The 18,429-nt window shown below is 54.5% G+C and overlaps 2 protein-coding genes across 2 annotated transcripts; one reads left to right on the top strand and one right to left on the bottom strand.

Annotated features, from left to right (window-relative positions):
• The first annotated feature begins 234 nt into the window (after nt 1-234).
• On the top strand, nt 235-15,784 carry GYS1 (glycogen synthase 1). The gene is made up of 16 exons (XM_058529784.1): nt 235-547; nt 2,069-2,250; nt 4,486-4,677; nt 5,542-5,727; nt 5,969-6,113; nt 6,551-6,668; nt 6,966-7,086; nt 7,379-7,485; nt 8,669-8,728; nt 8,819-8,897; nt 10,432-10,545; nt 10,819-10,945; nt 12,390-12,485; nt 12,681-12,844; nt 13,303-13,383; nt 13,563-15,784. Exons 1-16 carry the CDS (start codon nt 430-432, stop codon nt 13,884-13,886), a joined length of 2,214 nt encoding a protein of 737 aa, XP_058385767.1. The 5' UTR covers nt 235-429; the 3' UTR covers nt 13,887-15,784.
• Nucleotides 15,785-16,829: 1,045 nt separating this feature from the next.
• Nucleotides 16,830-18,405, bottom strand: FTL (ferritin light chain). Its single transcript, XM_058529825.1, has 4 exons — nt 18,096-18,405; nt 17,783-17,929; nt 17,320-17,445; nt 16,830-17,149 (listed from the first exon to the last, which is right to left on the bottom strand). Exons 1-4 carry the CDS (start codon nt 18,195-18,197, stop codon nt 16,997-16,999), a joined length of 528 nt encoding a protein of 175 aa, XP_058385808.1. The 5' UTR covers nt 18,198-18,405; the 3' UTR covers nt 16,830-16,996.
• Between the last annotated feature and the right edge of the window lie 24 nt (nt 18,406-18,429).

The raw sequence follows: 18,429 nt of genomic DNA, 5'->3' as shown, positions 1-18,429 counted from the left end.
CAGGCTTCGGATTGACGGAGCTGAAGGCCAATCAGCTAGCGTAGCGACAAGCCCCGCCCCCTAGAGCTCGCAGGGACCGCTAAGGCTGTGGTGGGGCAGGGCAAACCCTATCCTGTCCACCAATCAGGAGACGCGGGCGCCCCCGCCCCCGGGCGCGGGCCAATGGCGCTGGCTGGGGGCGGGCCCCGCCTCCTGGCGACCGCGAGGTTACACTGCAGGGCCCCCGCTCTGCTCAGTGACGCTGCGGCCGCCTCTTGCCCAGATCCGAGCGCTCCAGGGCGGGGTTGCGGTCTCGCAATAGGAAGCCGAGGGCGTTGCAAGCTTCCCGTCGGACACCAGCTACCTGGCCCCGCACCCTGCCCAGTGCATTCCCCAGACACCTCCGGGGACCCCATCCGTTGCCTCTGGAGCCCCCTTCCCGCGTCAGCCATGCCTCTAAACCGCACTTTGTCCATGTCCTCACTGCCAGGACTGGAGGATTGGGAGGATGAATTCGACCTGGAGAACACAGTGCTCTTTGAAGTTGCCTGGGAGGTGGCCAACAAGGGTGAGCACGCCAGGCGGGGGGCCCGGACGAGAAGGGCCGTCGGGGATGGGGACCCGGAACTCTTGAGTAATAGGGGTACGGGGCTACATGGCATGACTCTTGGGTCCTGGGCTAGGAGCCTATGACTCCTGTGTCCTTCAGGAGGGGTTGGGGTATGTCTCTGGGCCCTGGGGGGAGGGGATGAGTCGCCTGACTGTTAAGATGAAAAGAGACTGGAAGCCCAGGTCCTGAGTTCTAGAGGAGAGGGGGCTGAAATGAAAGATTCCTAGGTCCGGGAGGGAGGATTCCGAGAGACCAGAGACCTGGGTCCTGAACAGGGAAGGAGATGGGGGGTTGGCACTTCTTAGTGTGGACCTGGGAAGTGGCAGGGTTTCAGAACTGGCCCTAGGGGAAGGGTCTAGGGATGTAACTCCGGATTTGGAAGAGAGCTGGCTGGGAGATAGGATGCATGAGTCGTGGTGGGAAAATCTGGGGAACTGGTCACTGGAGAGTAAAGATGGGAGGAGGCTGGAGACCCTAATTCTTAGATCCTAGGGTGAGAGAGGGTTGGGGCCTGGATGCCTAGACTTGGAAGCAGCCGAGGGCCTGGGTTATGGATTCCTAAGATTAGAGGGGCCTGAGGCCGCAGACACATGCGTACTGGAATCGGGGAAGGCTGGGAAGTCCTAAATTGGTCAGGGGCTGGGCCCTGGGATGGGAGTGGCTGGGGGCCTGGATTTCTGTGTCTGGGGCTCCAATGGGCCTGAGGTTCTGGGTTTGGAGGAGGCTGGGACTGGAATCCCAGGAGCTGGGCAGTCTCGCTCCTCAGAAGGGAGAGAGCTAGCGTTTTGCTTTGCTGACTCTTGGGAGAGAAAGGGACTGGGTCTTAACACCCCACGGAGCCATGTGTCACCAGGGCCCAGGCTCCAGGAGGTAAGGGGGCTGGGGGCCCAGACTCCTGGGTCTGGAGTGGAGCCATGGAAGGGGCAGGGTCCTGCATGTCTGTGTCCTCAGTTGGGGAGAGGAGACTGCCCCCCAGAGTCCCTGGGGGACTCTGGGGGCAAGGAAGGACAATTCTGGCTTCTCTTGGGCAACTGTGGGACGTTAAATAGGGCCATGAAGAGGGATTCTCCCGTACCGTGTCCTAGAGCCTGAGTGAGACTTTAAACCCAGCTCCTGTAAGCCGGGAACTCAGGAACCTGGGTCCTGGTAATCCTTGTCCACTGTGTCATCCTTGGGGCCCCAGCCGCTAATTCCCTCTGACCCAGGAGTCCAGGCCCTCAGCCCTTTCTCTCAGTCTCAGAAGTCTAGTCTGAGCCCCCTCCTCCCTCAGAGTCCTAACCCTACCCCCTTAGGAGTACTGTCCTCCAGCCCCCATCCTCTCTTCCCTCTGACTCTGAAGGATGGGCTGGCTCCCAGTGCCGTCTTCCCTCTAAGCCAGAGGTCTAGGGCCCCAGCGCCTCCCACAGCCCCCCACCCCACCCCAGGTCCCAGAGCTGTGGACCTCGGCTGGGGCCTGCCCTCACGCACTTGCGCCCACAGTGGGTGGCATCTACACGGTGCTGCAAACAAAGGCGAAGGTGACAGGGGATGAGTGGGGTGACAACTACTACCTCGTGGGACCGTACACGGAGCAAGGCGTGAGGACCCAGGTGGAGCTGCTCGAGCCCCCAACCCCGGCCCTGAAGAGGACGCTGGACTCCATGAACAGCAAGGGCTGCAAGGTAGGACATGCCCAGCCGAGAGCAGGGAGGCGGGTGCCCGAGGTCGGGGTGGGAGCACCAGAAGAAGGGGCGGAGGTGACAGCCACAGGGGGAGAGGGAGGCATGCACAGAAACACAGGTGGCTTGGTACTTTCCCAGGCAGACATAGACAAGGTAAGACTGACAGACGCTCAGCAAATGCAGGATCCCGGGAAGTGGGGGGTGAACCCCAAGCTCTAAGATGTTGATGAATAGACAGACAGCAGATACAAGACAGACTGAGAGATGGTCCCAAGACATCAAGATCCTCAGACCCAGAGAGAGAATAAGAGCTAGATGGAAAGACAGACAGCCAGACAGAACCCAGGGGAGGTGGACTTGGGGTGAGGCAGGGGGCCAGAATAGGGGTTCTGGAGCCTGAAGTTCAAATTCGGCTTCTGTACTTCCTGCCCATGTGACCTTGGCTGATGAACATGCTATGAACCCTAATAGGGTCGTTGGGAGGATGAAAGAGTTAATAAAGTCTTCAATCCGGTTCCTGGCATGGAGTTAGTGCTGGGTGTGAGCTGTTATGTCATAGTTATCATCATCATCATCATTACTGTAAACAGCCAGAGCTTGCGGAGTGAGGCAGACAGGGAGACAAAGGGAGAGAGGTGGATGGGGAGAGACTGACTGTCCCAAGAGATGATGGTGGCCCCAGGGGCTACAGCAATAGGGAGATAGACAGAGTCAAGATACAGAAGAGAGGCAGCCCCATGTTTCAGAGAGAAAGACCTAGAAGGAGAGAGGAAGATGGAATACTGCTGAAGAGAGGAGAGACCCAGGCGACCGAGTTTTGGTGGGCAGAGCCAGGGGTTAAAGAGAGAAGGGGAGAGTCCCAGGGCCTCCGATGAGGACTGAAGGATGAGTTGCCACCCAAGGAGAGGACCATGAGGGAGCAGGGCTGACGTACAGACAGGTTGGGATCTGGGAACGAGAAGTCTGGTGGTTCCTTCATTCATTCACAGCCTCTGGTGTCGAGTAGGGTTTTGAGTCCAGTCAGGCTGGACTGTGTCCCTAAGGAACCTTAGGGCAGCACAGCCCTCCCCCATGGCAGCTGCTTCCCACGTGCTGGGGGCCTAAGAATAGCCCCCCCCAGCAAAAGGGCAGACAACAGCTGGGAGGGGGAGGGACATTGGGGTCAGGCTCCCAAGGCTGGGAAAAGCCAGGTTAGGGAGGAGCGTGACTGTTTGTCAGCTGAATAGAGTTGTGGCAGCAGGCCCAGAACCCAGAACCCAGGCCATGGTCTCTGGAGGAAGGCGGCAGACCAGAGAAATGTGGCAGGGGCCGAAATGAGACAGCGAGGCTTAGAAACATGGCAGTGGGTAGAAAACTGCAGACCTGGGCATGGAAAGAGGGCAGGCAATATTAGAAATGTGGCTGCAGAGTACAAAAGGGCAGAGGAAAGAGGCAGCAGGTAAAAAATATATGGTGAAAAGGTCAGAAACAAGGCAGCTGAGGCCAGCCTGGTGGCATAGCTGTTAAGTTCACGCGCTCCACTTTGGCGGCCCGGGGTTCGCAGGTTCGGATCCTAGGTGTGGACCTACGCACCGATTATCAAGCCATGCTGTGGTGGTATCCCATATAAAGTAGAGGAAGATGGGCACAGATGTTAGCCCAGGGCCAATCTTCCTCAGCAAAAAAAGGAGAGGATTGGCAACAGATGGTAGCTCAGGGCTAATCTTCCTAAGAAAAAAAAAAAGAAAGAAAAAGAAACAAGGCAGTGGGTAGAAGAAATATGGCAGCGAGAACAGTAACAGAAGTATCCAGTGGAAGGAATTAGTAGAAGGAAAAGATCATGGGAGAAAGCAACAGGGTGGTTGGTGAGAGAAATGTGGTGGAAAACACAGAAACAAGGCAGCAGGTCAGAAATGATTAGCAGGTGGAAAACAAGGCAACGGGGGCGTAGAGACAGGACGTGTGGAATGTGCAGTTATAAGGCTAGAAAGGAGGGAGCGGGTGGACAAGAACAGCAGTTATAGAGACTAAGCAAGGGACAGGGCAATGTTGCAACAGAGATGGAAAAAGATGGTGGTGGGAATAACTAACAGCAGAAAGTCAGGTGGCGGGTGAGAAATTAGCAGCAGGTACAGAAACAGAAGGTGAAAGAACTGAGGCAGGAAACCCAGGCATCTGCCTGTGGATGGGAGAACCACAGGTGCTGTGCCCAGAGACGTCTGGCCAAAGCCCTGAGCCTCCCTCTGGCACCCCCAGGTGTATTTCGGGCGCTGGCTGATCGAGGGGAGCCCCCTGGTGGTGCTCCTGGACGTGGGGGCCTCAGCCTGGGCCCTGGAACGCTGGAAGGGGGAGCTTTGGGACACCTGCAACATCGGGGTGCCCTGGTACGACCGTGAGGCCAACGACGCCGTCCTTTTTGGCTTCCTCACCACCTGGTTCCTGGGTGAGGTAGGCCCCACCGCCAGTCCCCACGTCTCTCCTTTCGACCCCAGGCTCAAAACTACAATGGCCATCAGCCCCTGGCCAGAGGGTGGCTGGCTTCTCCCAGGGCATTCTGGGAGTTGTAGGTCCTTTAATCCAAGGATTAGCTCTGACCTTTGGGAACGTGGATATCCAGGGGCCCAGACTCTTCTTTCCTCAGAGACCCAAACTCCCAACCCCAGCTTCATTCACTCCAGTCTTCCAAATATAGGAATTCTGAGCCGTTAGCTCTTGGGGTGGCTGGCCAGGCTGGAGGGTTCACCCCCCGGGAAATTCTGGGAGTTGTAGTTCTCTAGTCTGATATTGGCTGGATTTAGCTCTCAGATGGGCCCTTGGATGTTTTGGAAACCCCAGCCTATCGGAGAACCAGGAATCCTGGTTCTGCCTCCCTTTTAGGTTTTAAAAGGCTCAAGAAACTTCATTTCTCATGCCCTGGGACAAAGTTAATGAACAGGCTGCTCCTTGAGCATTCTGGGAGTTGTAGTCCTCAGTATCAGGTACAGGTCTACTCTTGATTGAGACAAGGGTCTCCAGGAATTGTGTCCAGGACTTGGGAACACTAAAACTTAAGTCTTTCCAATTCAGCCCTGCTGGGATTTAGAAGGTTGGCCAAAAAACCCCCAGCTCCCATCAGCCTCTGGGGATGAGGTCAGCTGGTGGCTGCCTCAAGGGATTTAGTTCCTCGTCCTATGGGGATTGCATGGGCCACCGCCCACTCTGTGCAGTGGTGGTGGCTTCTGTCTCCTCTGCTTCCTCGTCCACTTTGGGGCCAGCTGATCATCTTCATGACACATGTGGAGACACAGTGGCCCTGTCTCTGTTGCCCCACAGTTCCTGGCCCAGAGTGAGGAGAAGCCACATGTGGTCGCACACTTCCACGAGTGGTTGGCGGGCATCGGGCTCTGCCTGTGCCGTGCCCGGCGGCTGCCTGTGGCTACAATCTTCACCACCCACGCCACGCTGCTGGGGCGATACCTGTGTGCTGGTGCTGTGGACTTCTACAACAACCTGGAGAATGTGAGCCGGGACTGTGGCAGGTGGGGGCTGCCAGTATTTCAGGACAGCCCAAAGCTGTCTGCGGAGCCCAAGGGGATCAGGCTCCCTCTTCTCCCAGGACCCAGGAGTCCAAGTCCCCAGTCTCCTCCTCCCTCAGACCCAGGAGTCCAGCATCCAGCTCCAGCCTCCCCCAGGACCCCAGTCTGGACCTCCAGTCTTCTACCCAATTCTCCTAACCTAACCACCCTCCCTTCCTGCCCAGTTCAATGTGGACAAAGAAGCTGGTGAGAGGCAAATTTATCATCGCTACTGCATGGAGCGGGCAGCGGCCCACTGTACTCATGTCTTCACTACCGTGTCCCAGATCACTGCCATCGAGGCTCAGCACCTACTCAAGAGGAAACCAGGTAGGGCACAGGCTGGAGTCCCTAGACATGAATGAGGTAGTTGTCTATGCCAAGGCCCGTAAAGAGCAAAAAACTACAACTCCCAGAAGGCCCTAGGGTGATGGCCTGCATATGAGGCTGCCCTAGAGGCTAATGGGAGGTGTAGTTTCTTTGCTATTAATTTCAGAATGGGAAAATTCTTTTATTGGCTAAAGTAGCTATTGGTCTTCTGAAAGAGGATGGAGGTTCACTGGATTTTGTTTTTGAGAAAAGCAGTGTTAGAACCAGTTATTCTTTCCAGGCTATAGCATCAATTCTCAGTGGATGTGAGAACTACAACTCCCAGAAGGCCTTTGGCTGGTCAGCTCCTTCTATTCTTGGAATTTCCTTCATTTATTCATTCAACCACATTGATCTGAATGAAGAAATGAAAAGTGGACCTTCTCCCCCATTCCTAGATATTGTGACCCCCAATGGACTGAATGTGAAGAAGTTCTCTGCCATGCATGAGTTCCAGAACCTCCACGCTCAGAGCAAGGCCCGAATCCAGGAGTTTGTGCGCGGCCATTTTTATGGGTACATGGGCCAGATACCTAAGTCTGGAGAGAAGAGGGATTTGGGAGCCCAGACTCCTGGGTCTAAGAGAGCGGACAGCTAGGGGCTCAGCCTCGAGTTCCTGAGCGCCAGAACAGTGGCTGAGTATTGCAGAAGATCCCCATTTAAGGAGAAAAGAACTACAACTCCCAGGAGTCCCCATGATGCGTCCGCACTGTCTAAGATGTTCTTTGCCCCTGTAACTTCTGGGATTTGTAGTTTCAAGGCCAGGGCTAGAGGGCGAGGGCCTTGGCTTCACCCTGCCTTGTGGCTTTTTAGGCACCTGGACTTCAACTTGGACAAGACCTTGTACTTCTTTATCGCCGGCCGCTACGAGTTCTCCAACAAGGGTGCTGACGTCTTCCTGGAGGCCTTGGCCCGGCTCAACTATTTGCTCAGAGTAAGGCCTGGGCTTCAAGGGGAAAAAGGAGGATGAGAAAGACAATAAGTACATAATTGGCGAGAACAGAGACCCCAGGAGGTGGGGATAGGGAACCCCCTGTGTGTGGGAGGGATGTAGAGACCCAGAAAGAAGATCAGAGTCTCAGTGGGGATAGTAACTCTGTCGCATAATTCTCCTTGACAGGAAGGGGCATGGCAGGGTCCTAGTGGTCTTGGGGGATGCGAAAGGGTGGGTGGCCTCAGCCTTCTCCCACGTGATCCTAACCTCCCCCACTTTTCCTCTGCTCCAGGTAAACGGCAGTGAGCAGACGGTGGTCGCCTTCTTCATCATGCCTGCTCGGACCAACAATTTCAACGTGGAAACCCTCAAGGGCCAAGCCGTGCGCAAGCAGCTTTGGTCAGCAGCCCTGGGCCCGGGATCCCTGCCGATCCCACTCCCAGCTCTGTGATTTGGGTCTAGTGTTTCTCCTTGAGTCCAAGTTTTGTCATCTGTAACATGATCAACCTGCCCCACGGATTCCTACTGAAGTCACTTGCTTAAGATGCCTCCAGGGCAGGGGGCAGTAAGAAGTCGCAGGCGGGACAAGTGTGACAGCACGACCAGGGCTCTGATATCAAACCAGCGAGGTGCCACTCATGCCTTTGACGCTCACTGGCTTTATGACTTTAGGCAAACCACTCCCCCTCTCTGAGCCTCAGTTTCCTCATCCATAAAACCCATTCATTAGCCATCGGATATTCATTGAGCACCTCCTGTGTGCCAGGCACTGTTCCAGGCCCTGGGGACATAGCTGTGAACAAGAAAGAAAAATCCTTGCCCTCATTGAGTTCCATGCTAGAAAATTCTAGAAAGTGTTCTGGCAAAAAAATAAAAGGACTGGACTGAGACAAGGTTGTCAGGACAGGTGACACTGAGAAAGTGCCATTGGGTAGAGACCAATAGAGGAAATGAGGGAGGGAGGCCTGTGTGTATCTGGTGAACAGCAGAGGGAAGAGCAAGTGCAAAGGTCCTGAGGCGTGTTTGAGAAACAGCAAAGAGGCCAGCGGGGCTGGAGCAGAGTGCCCTAGGGAGATGGGGTAGAAAATGGGGCCAGAGCTAGGGGAGGGCTGTGAGCAGAGGGATGTCACTGGAGCTACAGGGTGGCACTATTTGCTAGCTTTATTTGTGTACATAAATTTTCCTCTCAGAACATAATTTTCCCTTTTTATAAAATGGGGCCAGGACTAGAAGTCCTAAGAATAGCTGACATTTCTGGAAGGCTCACTGTGTGTCGGGCACTGTGCACTTTTTGTCATGACCTCATCGAGTTCTCACTGCGAACCTCTGAGGTTGATTCTATTTTTATCCTCATTGGACAGATAAACCACTGAAGTCAGAGAGGGAAGGCCATCTGTCCCTGGCCACACAGCTAATGCAAGGCACAAGGGTCCCAGCCTTCCAGGGCCTGTTCCCTGGATCCCCATCCTCCAGCTCGGAATCCCCAGGCCTTCTCTACTCAGACCTCAGTTTCCCAGTTGCCCTAGAAGCCTAACAATAAATGACTGGGGTGTATGTGATGTTGTCACTTTGCTCCTTCCAGGGATACGGCCAACACGGTGAAGGAGAAGTTCGGGAGGAAGCTTTACGAATCCTTGCTGGTGTGAGTGTCCCGCCCTCAGCCCTGCACCCTCCTGGACCCTAACCCCCCCCTTCACCCATTCTCAGATGCACACCCCTGCTCGCTTTGCAGGGGGAGCCTCCCGGACATGAACAAGATGCTGGATAAGGAGGACTTCACTATGATGAAGAGAGCCATCTTTGCCACGCAGGTATGGTTTGGACCCCTGGGCAGAGAGATGACAGTTCCCAGCAGCCCCAGACGCAGCTTGCCTTGTTAGCTCTGACCCCAGAGATTGCTGGGAATTCTGCTTTATTGGGCGGCCCTTATTGCGGAAATTATGCTGAGGGCGTCAGAAAGGTGTGAGCTGACTGGTAGAATTTCAATTCCCAGAAGCCCTTAGGGCAGCCTGCTTTCCCAAGACTTACTCTGCCACAGGGGCTGCTGGGTGTTGTAGTTTCTTTGAGTCCCCATGGTCAATGGACAAAAGGTGAAAGGGAACTTTAGAAAGTCAAGATAGCCACAAAAGGAGAACTACAACTCCCAGCTATCCTTGGGCCTTGCTGTGTACTAGCTCCACCCCTGTCCCCAGAGATAGCTGGGAGTGGTAGTTTGGTTGGGCCTCTTTTGAGATAGAGCCAGCAGGACAGCTAAAACACTTATCTTTCCCTGGAGAACAGTGAAAACTCTCAGCAGCCACTGTTTCTTATCCCATTGCCTGTATCTTAGTCTCCAAACACTCCTGGGAGTTGCAGCTTCTTTAGATTACTGGAAGGTTACTGGAATTAGGTGGATGGGGAACCTTAGAGAAGATTGGCTGTCACTAAATGAGAACTGCAATTCCCAGCAGCCTCTGGGTCTTTCTGCTACATTGACACTTCCCTTACCCCATAGACTTCTGGCAGTTAGAGTTCTTTTATTCTCTGGAGTCAAGAGTCTTTGGTGCCTATGGTCAGGGTTAGTGAGCCATTTCCTGGGGAATGGAAACCCAGACAGCCAAGTTGCACAAACAAGGTGTGAATTGGTTTTGCCAAACTATAATTTCCAATAGTCCCTAAGGTGGCCTGCCTTACGGAGCATGCTTCTGCCCTGGGGCTGCTGGGAGTTGTAGTTTCTGGGCCCCTGGAGTCAGTAGACGGAAGGCGTGTAGAACTTTTGCTAAAATGATGGACTATTTGCAAAGAACTATACATCCCAGCAGCCCCTGCACTTCTATCACACTACCTCTATCTTCCTCCAGTGACTCTTGGGAACTGTGCTTTCTCTGGGCCTCTGTTTGAGGTGGAGGTGGAGGGAATTACAAGATGGAGTGTAAAGGTTTGGAAAGAGATCCTGGAAAGAGATCCAGGATTTTCATAAGAAAACTACAACTTCCAGCAGCCCCTGAAGCTTGCTACCATATTGGCACAGTCTCTGCCACGGTCCACTGGGGCGAGTTCAAGTTCCTTTGAATTTGATGACAGAGCCAAGAATACAGAACAAGATAGCTACAACTCCCTGTAGTCGGTGGGGCATGTTAACCCTGGCTCTGCCTCAAAGACAGCTGGGAATTGTAGTTTCTTTTCAGCTCATAGTGGTTAAGGGGAAAGGAGAACCTTTACAGATAGAGCCAAGCAGGAAATCTACAACTCCCAGGAATCTCTTGGGCTGGTTGCCCCACAACCTGGTGGGAATTGTAGTCTTCTTGGATCCCCAGAGTCAGCCTGTCCCTTCCCTGACCCCCACCCCACTTGTGGCCCCTACAGCGGCAGTCTTTCCCTCCTGTGTGCACCCACAATATGCTGGACGACTCCTCGGACCCCATCCTGACCACCATCCGTCGAATTGGCCTCTTCAATAGTAGTGCTGACAGGGTTAAGGTGAGGGCACTGGGCAGGGTGGGTTGGGCATGGGGTGGAGGGGTGCAGGGGGAAGCCTGGGCCTTACATTCCCCATCTCCCTAGTTTATCAAAGCATTGTTATGTTTAGAAAGAACCTTAGCTTCTGAGGCAGACAGACTTGGATTCAAAACTTTGTCCTGCCACTGACTTGTGTGACTTGGGACAGGTTTCTTACCCTCTCTGGGCCAACTCTGGGATCTCAGTAGTCGCTACATAAGGTGCTTGGACTGAGTCCTTATTTTTCACTGCCAGGTGATTTTCCACCCGGAGTTCCTCTCCTCCACCAGTCCCCTGCTCCCTGTGGACTATGAGGAGTTTGTCCGTGGCTGCCACCTTGGGGTCTTCCCCTCCTACTATGAGCCTTGGGGCTACACGCCGGGTGAGTGCAGCATGGCGGTGGGGTCCTGGTCAGATCTGGCATAATCCTGGGGCAAGACACTCTGCCTCTCTGAGCCCCAGGCTCCTTCTTTGCAAAACAAGGCAATGGCAACTGTCTGTTCTGCTCCAGTGTGTGTTTTTGTAACACAGTAGCTCATGTAACGCATAACTGGAGGGCTGATGTCACAGGTCACATGCAATTTCCCCCACTTGGCTGATATTTGGCCCCCCAAATAACAGCAGCTGAATGCACAGTTCACTAACACAAGTGAATATGGCAGAGCCTCCCCGAGCTGTCCCCAGTGCCCATCGCCTCCACCTTCCTCCTGTTGGCTCCCTTTAGACATGAGCTCCAAGTTGGAACAGCTCATTTGCAGTTCTCCCTCGTTTGGGGACATTTTGCTGTGATCCAAACAACTCTTCCTCACACCCTTTTCAGTCAAGCTACTTTCATGTTTTTCAGGCTAAATAAATACCACATTTGATGTAATATTTCTTAATTTATGAGTAATTTAACAAGGCTTTTTTAAATATGTGTGAGGAAGATCAGCCCTGAGCTAACATCCATGCCAATCCTCCTCTTTTTTTTTTTTTTTTTTTTTGCTGAGGAAGACTGACCCTGGGCTAACATCCATGCCCATCTTCCTCCACTTTATATGGGACTCCGCCACAGCATGGCCTGACAAGCGGGGCGTCGGTGCACGCCTGGGATCTGAACCGGGGCTGCCAGCAGCGGAGCGTGCACACTTAACCACCACACCACGGGGCCAGCCCCTAAGAAGTCTTTTAAACTGTGCTTGCATGATAGTTAGGAATTTTGCCAATTTTGTTTCATCTGTGGTTAAAATGGTGCATTGGTTTTGTGTGTTTGGCCCCAACCCTATTTTTCCGATAAGCCTTGTTACATTTAGTGCCTGCTTTTGCAGCTCACAGAGATTTTTAGAAACATATAAGAATTATAACAAACTCCTTGAACCATTTCTCAGCGTTGTTTAAGGTAGGAAACTAGACATAGTAGGTGCTCTGTAGACAGCAATAGTAACGATGAGAGACCTTTTCTTACCCCCTGTCAAAACAGACTGAAGCTGTGATAACCAGTATGGTCTGGCCCAAGAAAGTATCTTACAGGTTGTGAGGATTAAGTAAAATGGTAGACATTGGCCCAGAGTACATGTTCAATAAATTAGCATCCTTATCGCCCAGCTATAGACTTTTCCTCATCCCGAGGCCTTGGGGCAAGTGAATTCCCTTTCCTGAGCCTCTTAGCTTCCTCTTTCAGACTATTATAGTCTAATGCACAGCCTGCTTTTTCGGATCCTGACTTCCTCGGCACAGCGCCCAGCACCTGGTAAAGGCGCCAGTAGAGGGCGCTGTTGAGGCGTTTATCGCGATTTAAGAGGTAAACGAGGGGAAAGCTAAGTGGGCCATCTCACGCCTTCCCGCAGCTGAATGCACGGTTATGGGCATCCCCAGTGTCTCCACCAACCTTTCCGGCTTCGGCTGCTTCATGGAGGAACACATCGCAGACCCCTCAGCTTACGGTCAGCGCCCAAACTGAGAGCCGGGACTCTTGGATCCTGGGGAGGAGGGGTGTGGACTCCTGGATCACTAAGAGAAAAGAGGAGCGGGTGGACTCCTGGGTCCCAGGGGGAGGAGGGGTCCTGGTGCCACAGAGTCCCAGGGAGAAGGAAGGTTTCCCCAGTCAGTTTTCTGAGCCCCCGTCCTGGCCCCTACAGGCATCTACATTCTGGACCGGCGGTTCCGCAGCCTGGATGATTCCTGCTCGCAGCTTACCTCCTTCCTCTACAGCTTCTGTCAGCAGAGCCGGCGGCAGCGCATCATCCAGCGGAACCGCACGGAGCGCCTCTCCGACCTTCTGGACTGGAAATACCTAGGCCGGGTATAACTCCCTTCCCTGTCCTCTGCGGGTGAATCAGCCGCTTCCGGCTCTGGGTCTCAGATTCCTCAGTCTCAAAGGCTGGCGCAGGGCGCACGGTCTCCTCCTACCTGTAACAGTTGCTGTCCCTTTAAGAAATTAACGTTTGCAGGAAGACCTCACTGGGCAGAAGTGCTCCTATTTGCATAAGGGTGTGGCCCAAAGGTACCTGACTTGAGAATTCCGTCCTGTTCATGGGAATATGGCTCAGAGACTGTCCAATCATAGCTCTGCTAATCTACATAAGGGGTGGAGCTAGAAGATGGCTAATTGGCTTAGGGGCCAACTGGAGGCGCCTCAGAGTGTGCTCATCTGCATAAGAGATGTGGCCAGGGTTCGCCCTCCTCCACGTCTGCCGGGGGCGGGGGCCGTTTCCCGCCCCCTGACGCCCCCTGACGCCCCCTCCGCTTCTTTCCCCCAAGTATTATATGTCCGCGCGCCACATGGCGCTGGCCAAGGCGTTTCCAGAACACTTCACCTACGAGCCCCACGAGGCTGACGCGGTGAGTGGACCCGGGGTCTCTCTGGTGGGCCAGGAGATAGAGGGCTGGGGTGGGGGTAAGGGGGTAAGTGGGGGGGCGGTCCCTCCCGGGATCGGAAGGCTTCGGGGGCGCTGGATGCCTGGGCAGGATTGTAGGGACCTCCGCCCACTCTAAGGTTTGTGCCCACACCCCGTACGCAGACCCAGGGCTACCGCTACCCACGGCCGGCCTCGGTGCCGCCGTCGCCCTCGCTGTCGCGACACTCGAGCCCGCACCAGAGCGAGGACGAGGAGGAGCCCCGGGACTTGCCGCCGGATGAGGATGGTGAGCGCTACGACGAGGACGAGGAGGCCGCCAAGGACCGGCGCAACATCCGCGCCCCGGAGTGGCCGCGCCGCGCCTCCTGCACCTCTTCCACGAGCGGGAGCAAGCGCGGCTCGGTGGACACGGGGGCCTCCAGCTCCCTCAGCACCCCCAGCGAGCCCCTCAGCCCCGCCAGCTCCCTGGGTGAGGAGCGCAACTAAGTCCCCTGCCCCACACTCCCCGCCCCCACTGCCTCCCCCATCCAGAGGGTGGATGCAAAAAACCGCACTCCAGATCCGGAACCCTGTGTGGGGTCCACAGCCCCGCCCCCTCTGCCGTACAGTCCGGCCCCTCTAGCTAGCTCTTGGAATCCCCATACTCCAGAACCCACAACTCCGTGCCTTTCTTGGGTTCCAGAATGCACAATCTGTGCCCTGGAGTCCGCCAGGCCTGGCCCGGGTCCCAGAGCCCGGGACTCGGCCATTATCCTGCCGTGGTGCCAGAGGTTTTACGAAACCTGGCTTATTGCCTTCCGGGCTCCTAGAGCCCTTTGTGGCTTGCAATTCTACAGCATGCTGAACGTGCCGTTTTCAGGCCTGGCCTGGGGGCCACCAAGCTCTGGAAACCACGTGGCATCCCTGCTAATGGGACAATCAACTCCAGAACTGGGCACTTTCAGGGACTTCACTGAATGCAGAAGTTCCTCCATTTCAACTCCGGAACTTGGGCTTCAGGCCAGGGAGCTGGTGTTGACTCTGATCCAGCCCTCTCTGGGTTGTCTGGCTCTGCCTGGAGGATCCCTCATCCCCTGCTCCCCTCTTCCTCCACACTTTGGCCAAGCAAAGGGGAACAGAACCACTTGGCTTCTCATTCCTACTGGAGAACATACAGTCTTGGTCTAGATGCCTTTCTGGCCTTTTCTGGACCAGACCCTACTCCTTCCCTGAGTCTGAGCTCTCCCTGATATCTCCAGGCTCCTTCTGTGTCCTCCAGGGAATCCCCCTGCTGAGGACAGACTGGCTCTTCCCCCTACAATCCCCAATCGCTAGACCCACCATGAAACCACTGGGTTCTAGGTCCCATGCCGAATCTAGAACCTTACCACTGTGCTGCATCCTGGTCCCATTCCCCTGATCTAGAACTGGGCCCACTGGGTTCTAGAACCTCCATATTTACCTCGAGGCTCTTCCACCCCCAAGTTGTGCCCTGCCCCCAGCTTTGGTGAAAGGGAGGGGCCCCTCACGTGTGCTGTGCTGTGTCAAATGCACTTGGTTTGCAGTTGGGGGGGTGGGGGCAGAAGGAGTGTGATTGAAGTGTGTCCAGAGATGAAAAAATACATCTATATTTAAGAATCTCAGGTCTGGTCCGACATGAGGGCTTGAATGAGGGCCTTGCTGCTGGCCTCTCTCTCCTCCTGGCCTCCTCTCTTTCCCTGCCCACCCCTGGGTCCCTGATCCCTTGTCTCATTCTGCTGTCTTGGAGAGACTTGGATTGCTAGTCTGGATTCCTGTCTTATTTCAAGAGAAGGTACCTCTGGCTTGTTTAGTTGTGACTTGACTTGCAAGCGGCAAAAACTTGGCTCATGCTCTCTTTGGCAGAAAGGGACTGTGTCGCCGCACAAAGGATCAGAAGGTAGCCCGGAGCCATGTGTAGCTATTTAAGTGAATTAATTTCCTCTGCAGCACTAGCCATATGCGCATGCTCAATAGCAACTGCGGCCACCTGTGGCTCATGGCTACCCTATTGGGCAGCACAGGTATAGAACATTTCCATCGTTGCAAAAAGTTCTATTGGATAGCACTAGCTTAGAATATGTTACCAGGACTGTGGCTCTGGTCTTTGGCCCTACTGTCCCCTAGATGGCTGTGTTTTCAGGAAAAATCTTTTTCCTTTCCGTTCTAGTCTTCACTAGGCTATACGTGCATCTCTGAACCAATCGCTTCTCAGGGGAGTAGAAAACACCAGAGGTTTGGATTTGGGTGTGTGATCGTCCTTCCTGTTAGCCACTGTGTTTGTGACAGACATAGAAGCCCCCTCCCCCTAAAGTGCGGTGACAGCAGGAGGGGCACAGTGCTGAGTGGACAAAAGAATACGAGTCTAGCAGCCACTTCCTCTTAGATTCTTCTACCAAAAACAGGGAAGGGATAGTATCCTCTCAGATTCTTCTACCAAAAACAGGGAAGGGGTAGTGGGGTCAACAGTTGAGAGTTTTGTAACAGCCCCACCAGCTGCCTGCTAAGCCATCTTCAAGCTTCTTTAGTTCCCATGAGAATTTAGCCCCAAGTTTCACATTTCCGTTCTGCGCTGAGTCCCAAGCCCCCACCCCCGCCCTGCCCCAGCACAGCCTCTCTTGCACATCTCGTGCTTCCAGCTGCTCAGATCCACTTGAGTTCTTATCTGCTCCTTGACCTGGAGAGCAGGTGTAGCAAGCAGCCCTGGGAGGTCAGACCTGGGTGTGTTTCCTGGTTGCCATGGGCAATTTCCATCCTAACAACCTCAACTCACCCATATAAAGGAGCTCATAATTCTACTTACCCTCCCAGGATTGAGCCAGAGACCTATTTTCCCAGCTTGGCGGTGCCTGGCACAGACCTGTTTCTGGTTACTATGTTATCTCCAACAGTGTCTGCTTTCAGTTACCAACCCCAGGTCTTAACAAAACTAGACTCTCCCTGGAGTCTGGGCTCTACCATCTAGGAAGGACAGTTAACAGCCTGGCAAAGCAGAGAACCTGCAACTGCAACACACCCTACAGGTGAGATCAAGCCTTAGAAGAGAGGGGGCCAGCCCCATGGCGTGGTGGTTAAGTTCACCCATTCTGCTTCAGCAGCCCAGGGTTCGCTGGTTCAGATCCTAGGTGTGATATACTCACCGCTCACCAAGCCATGCTGAGGCAGCGCCACACATAGAAGAGCTACAACTATGATATACAATTTTGTACTGGGGCTTTGGTGAGAAAAAAAAAAAGAGGACGGGGGAGGGGGAGCGGGCAACAAATGTTAGCACAGGGCCAAACTTCCTCAAAGAAAAAAAAAAAACCACACAGGAGAGACATGGGAGACGGACCCAGCTTCTGTCCTTCCCAGCCCAGTACAGCTGTAAGCCTTGTGAAAACAGACCCCACCTCATTTCCCACACCACATACACACACACACACAACTACCAGCTGCTGCAAAAAGCTTTATTGTTTCTATTTGGTCCACAGCTTGGGAGAGGGCTCCAGGGTGGTTAAAAAGCTACCTAGTGGCTGCAGGGAGAGGCTCAGGCAGAAGCTCTGACACCAAGGGGCTGCCAGAAGAGCCCCTCAAAGGCTGCTGGACTGCGGAGGCTCCTAGTCATGCTTGAGGGTGAGCCTTTCGAAGAGATACTCGCCCAGCCCAGCCTGGGGGCCAGCGAGCCTGTGAATGTTGGTCAGGTGGTCGCCCATCTTCTTGATGAGTTTCACTTCCTCCTCTAGGAAGTGGTTCTCCAGGAAGTCACAAAGCTGGAATGACGAAAAAGAAGAAAATGTTGCCACTTACAGAGAACATTGTGACAGACAGGGAAAGAGGCTCAGAAGGACCGCTGCCCAGTCATATGAGACCAAGGCTTAGGATGTAAGCTTCATTTCCGGGAAGGTCCCAGAAGTAGATAGGGATGAAAGAAGGTACTTACATGGGGGTCTGAGTGGGCAGAACCCAGAGCATGCAGATCCAAGAGGGCCTTGTTCAGATTCTTCTCTAGGGCCATGGCAGCTTCCATAGCCTGCAGGGTGTTGCCCCACTCATCCTGGGACGGCTTCTATACAGAAAACAGACGGCTCAGAACGAGCCACATACCCTGCAAAGGACTAAAACTACATTTCCCAGCAGTTGCTGGGGTAAAGAAGCTAGCGCGCAAATCGGTCTAAAAGCTTGTATCTAACCCCCCTAGTCTCCTAAACTGCACGTCCCAGGAGACGACGCTGCGGTCTACACCGCCACGTGCTGGGGGAACTAGGTGCGCCTCCACAATAAACAACCCGCACAAGACCGGACTCAATCTCCCAGAAGCCCACGCGGTGCCTAAACCAACGGTGACGACTCCTCCCGGGCAAGGACTGCTGGGAGATGTAGTCCCCTGCCCGCACCCTGTTTACCTGCAAGTCCTGGAAGAGGGCGCGGCCGCCGCGCTGGTTTTGCATCTTCAAGAGACGCTCCGCGCCCTCGCGCTTCTCCTCCGCCAACTCGCGGAAGAAGTGGCACACGCCCTCCAGAGCCACATCGTCGCGGTCGAAATAGGAGCCCTGCGGGAAGAGATGGCGCGAACAACGGTTAGCGGGAGGCGAGGCCCGGCCTGCGGACTCCGCCCTCTGACTACTCGACGGGACAAAGAAGACCAGCGCGTGCGCAGAAAGCCGGAGGTACGCAGTTGAGGGAAACTTGGGCAGGGGGCGTCCTGGGGACCCTCACCAGAGAGAGGTAGGTGTACGAGGCCCGCAGATACATGTTGACCAGGCGGTTGACCGCGGCCTCCACTTCGGCAGAATAATTCTGACGAATCTGGGAGCTCATGGTTGATGGCAGTAAGGAGCTGAGCTCAAAAAATCGGTGTTGGTTAGTCCCGCCGGAGGTAGAGGATGGCTGAGCTGGTCCGAAGGCTACAACTGGAAGAGAGGTTGGAAGGTGATCGGAGGCTGGAAGAAGGGGGGCGTCCCTGGGTCTGTTCCGTCCAAACACTGTTGAAGCAAGAGACAGATCCGGGAGACGCCGAGCGCGCTGCGAAAGGCTGTGGCGGAGGCGGCTT

The sequence above is a fragment of the Diceros bicornis genome, chromosome 34 (genome assembly GCF_020826845.1).
Source record: "Diceros bicornis minor isolate mBicDic1 chromosome 34, mDicBic1.mat.cur, whole genome shotgun sequence".
In the NCBI taxonomy this organism is placed as follows: domain Eukaryota; kingdom Metazoa; phylum Chordata; class Mammalia; order Perissodactyla; family Rhinocerotidae; genus Diceros; species Diceros bicornis.
Note: the sequence above shows the minus strand (reverse complement) of the source record. Positions and strands in the feature narration are given on the sequence as shown.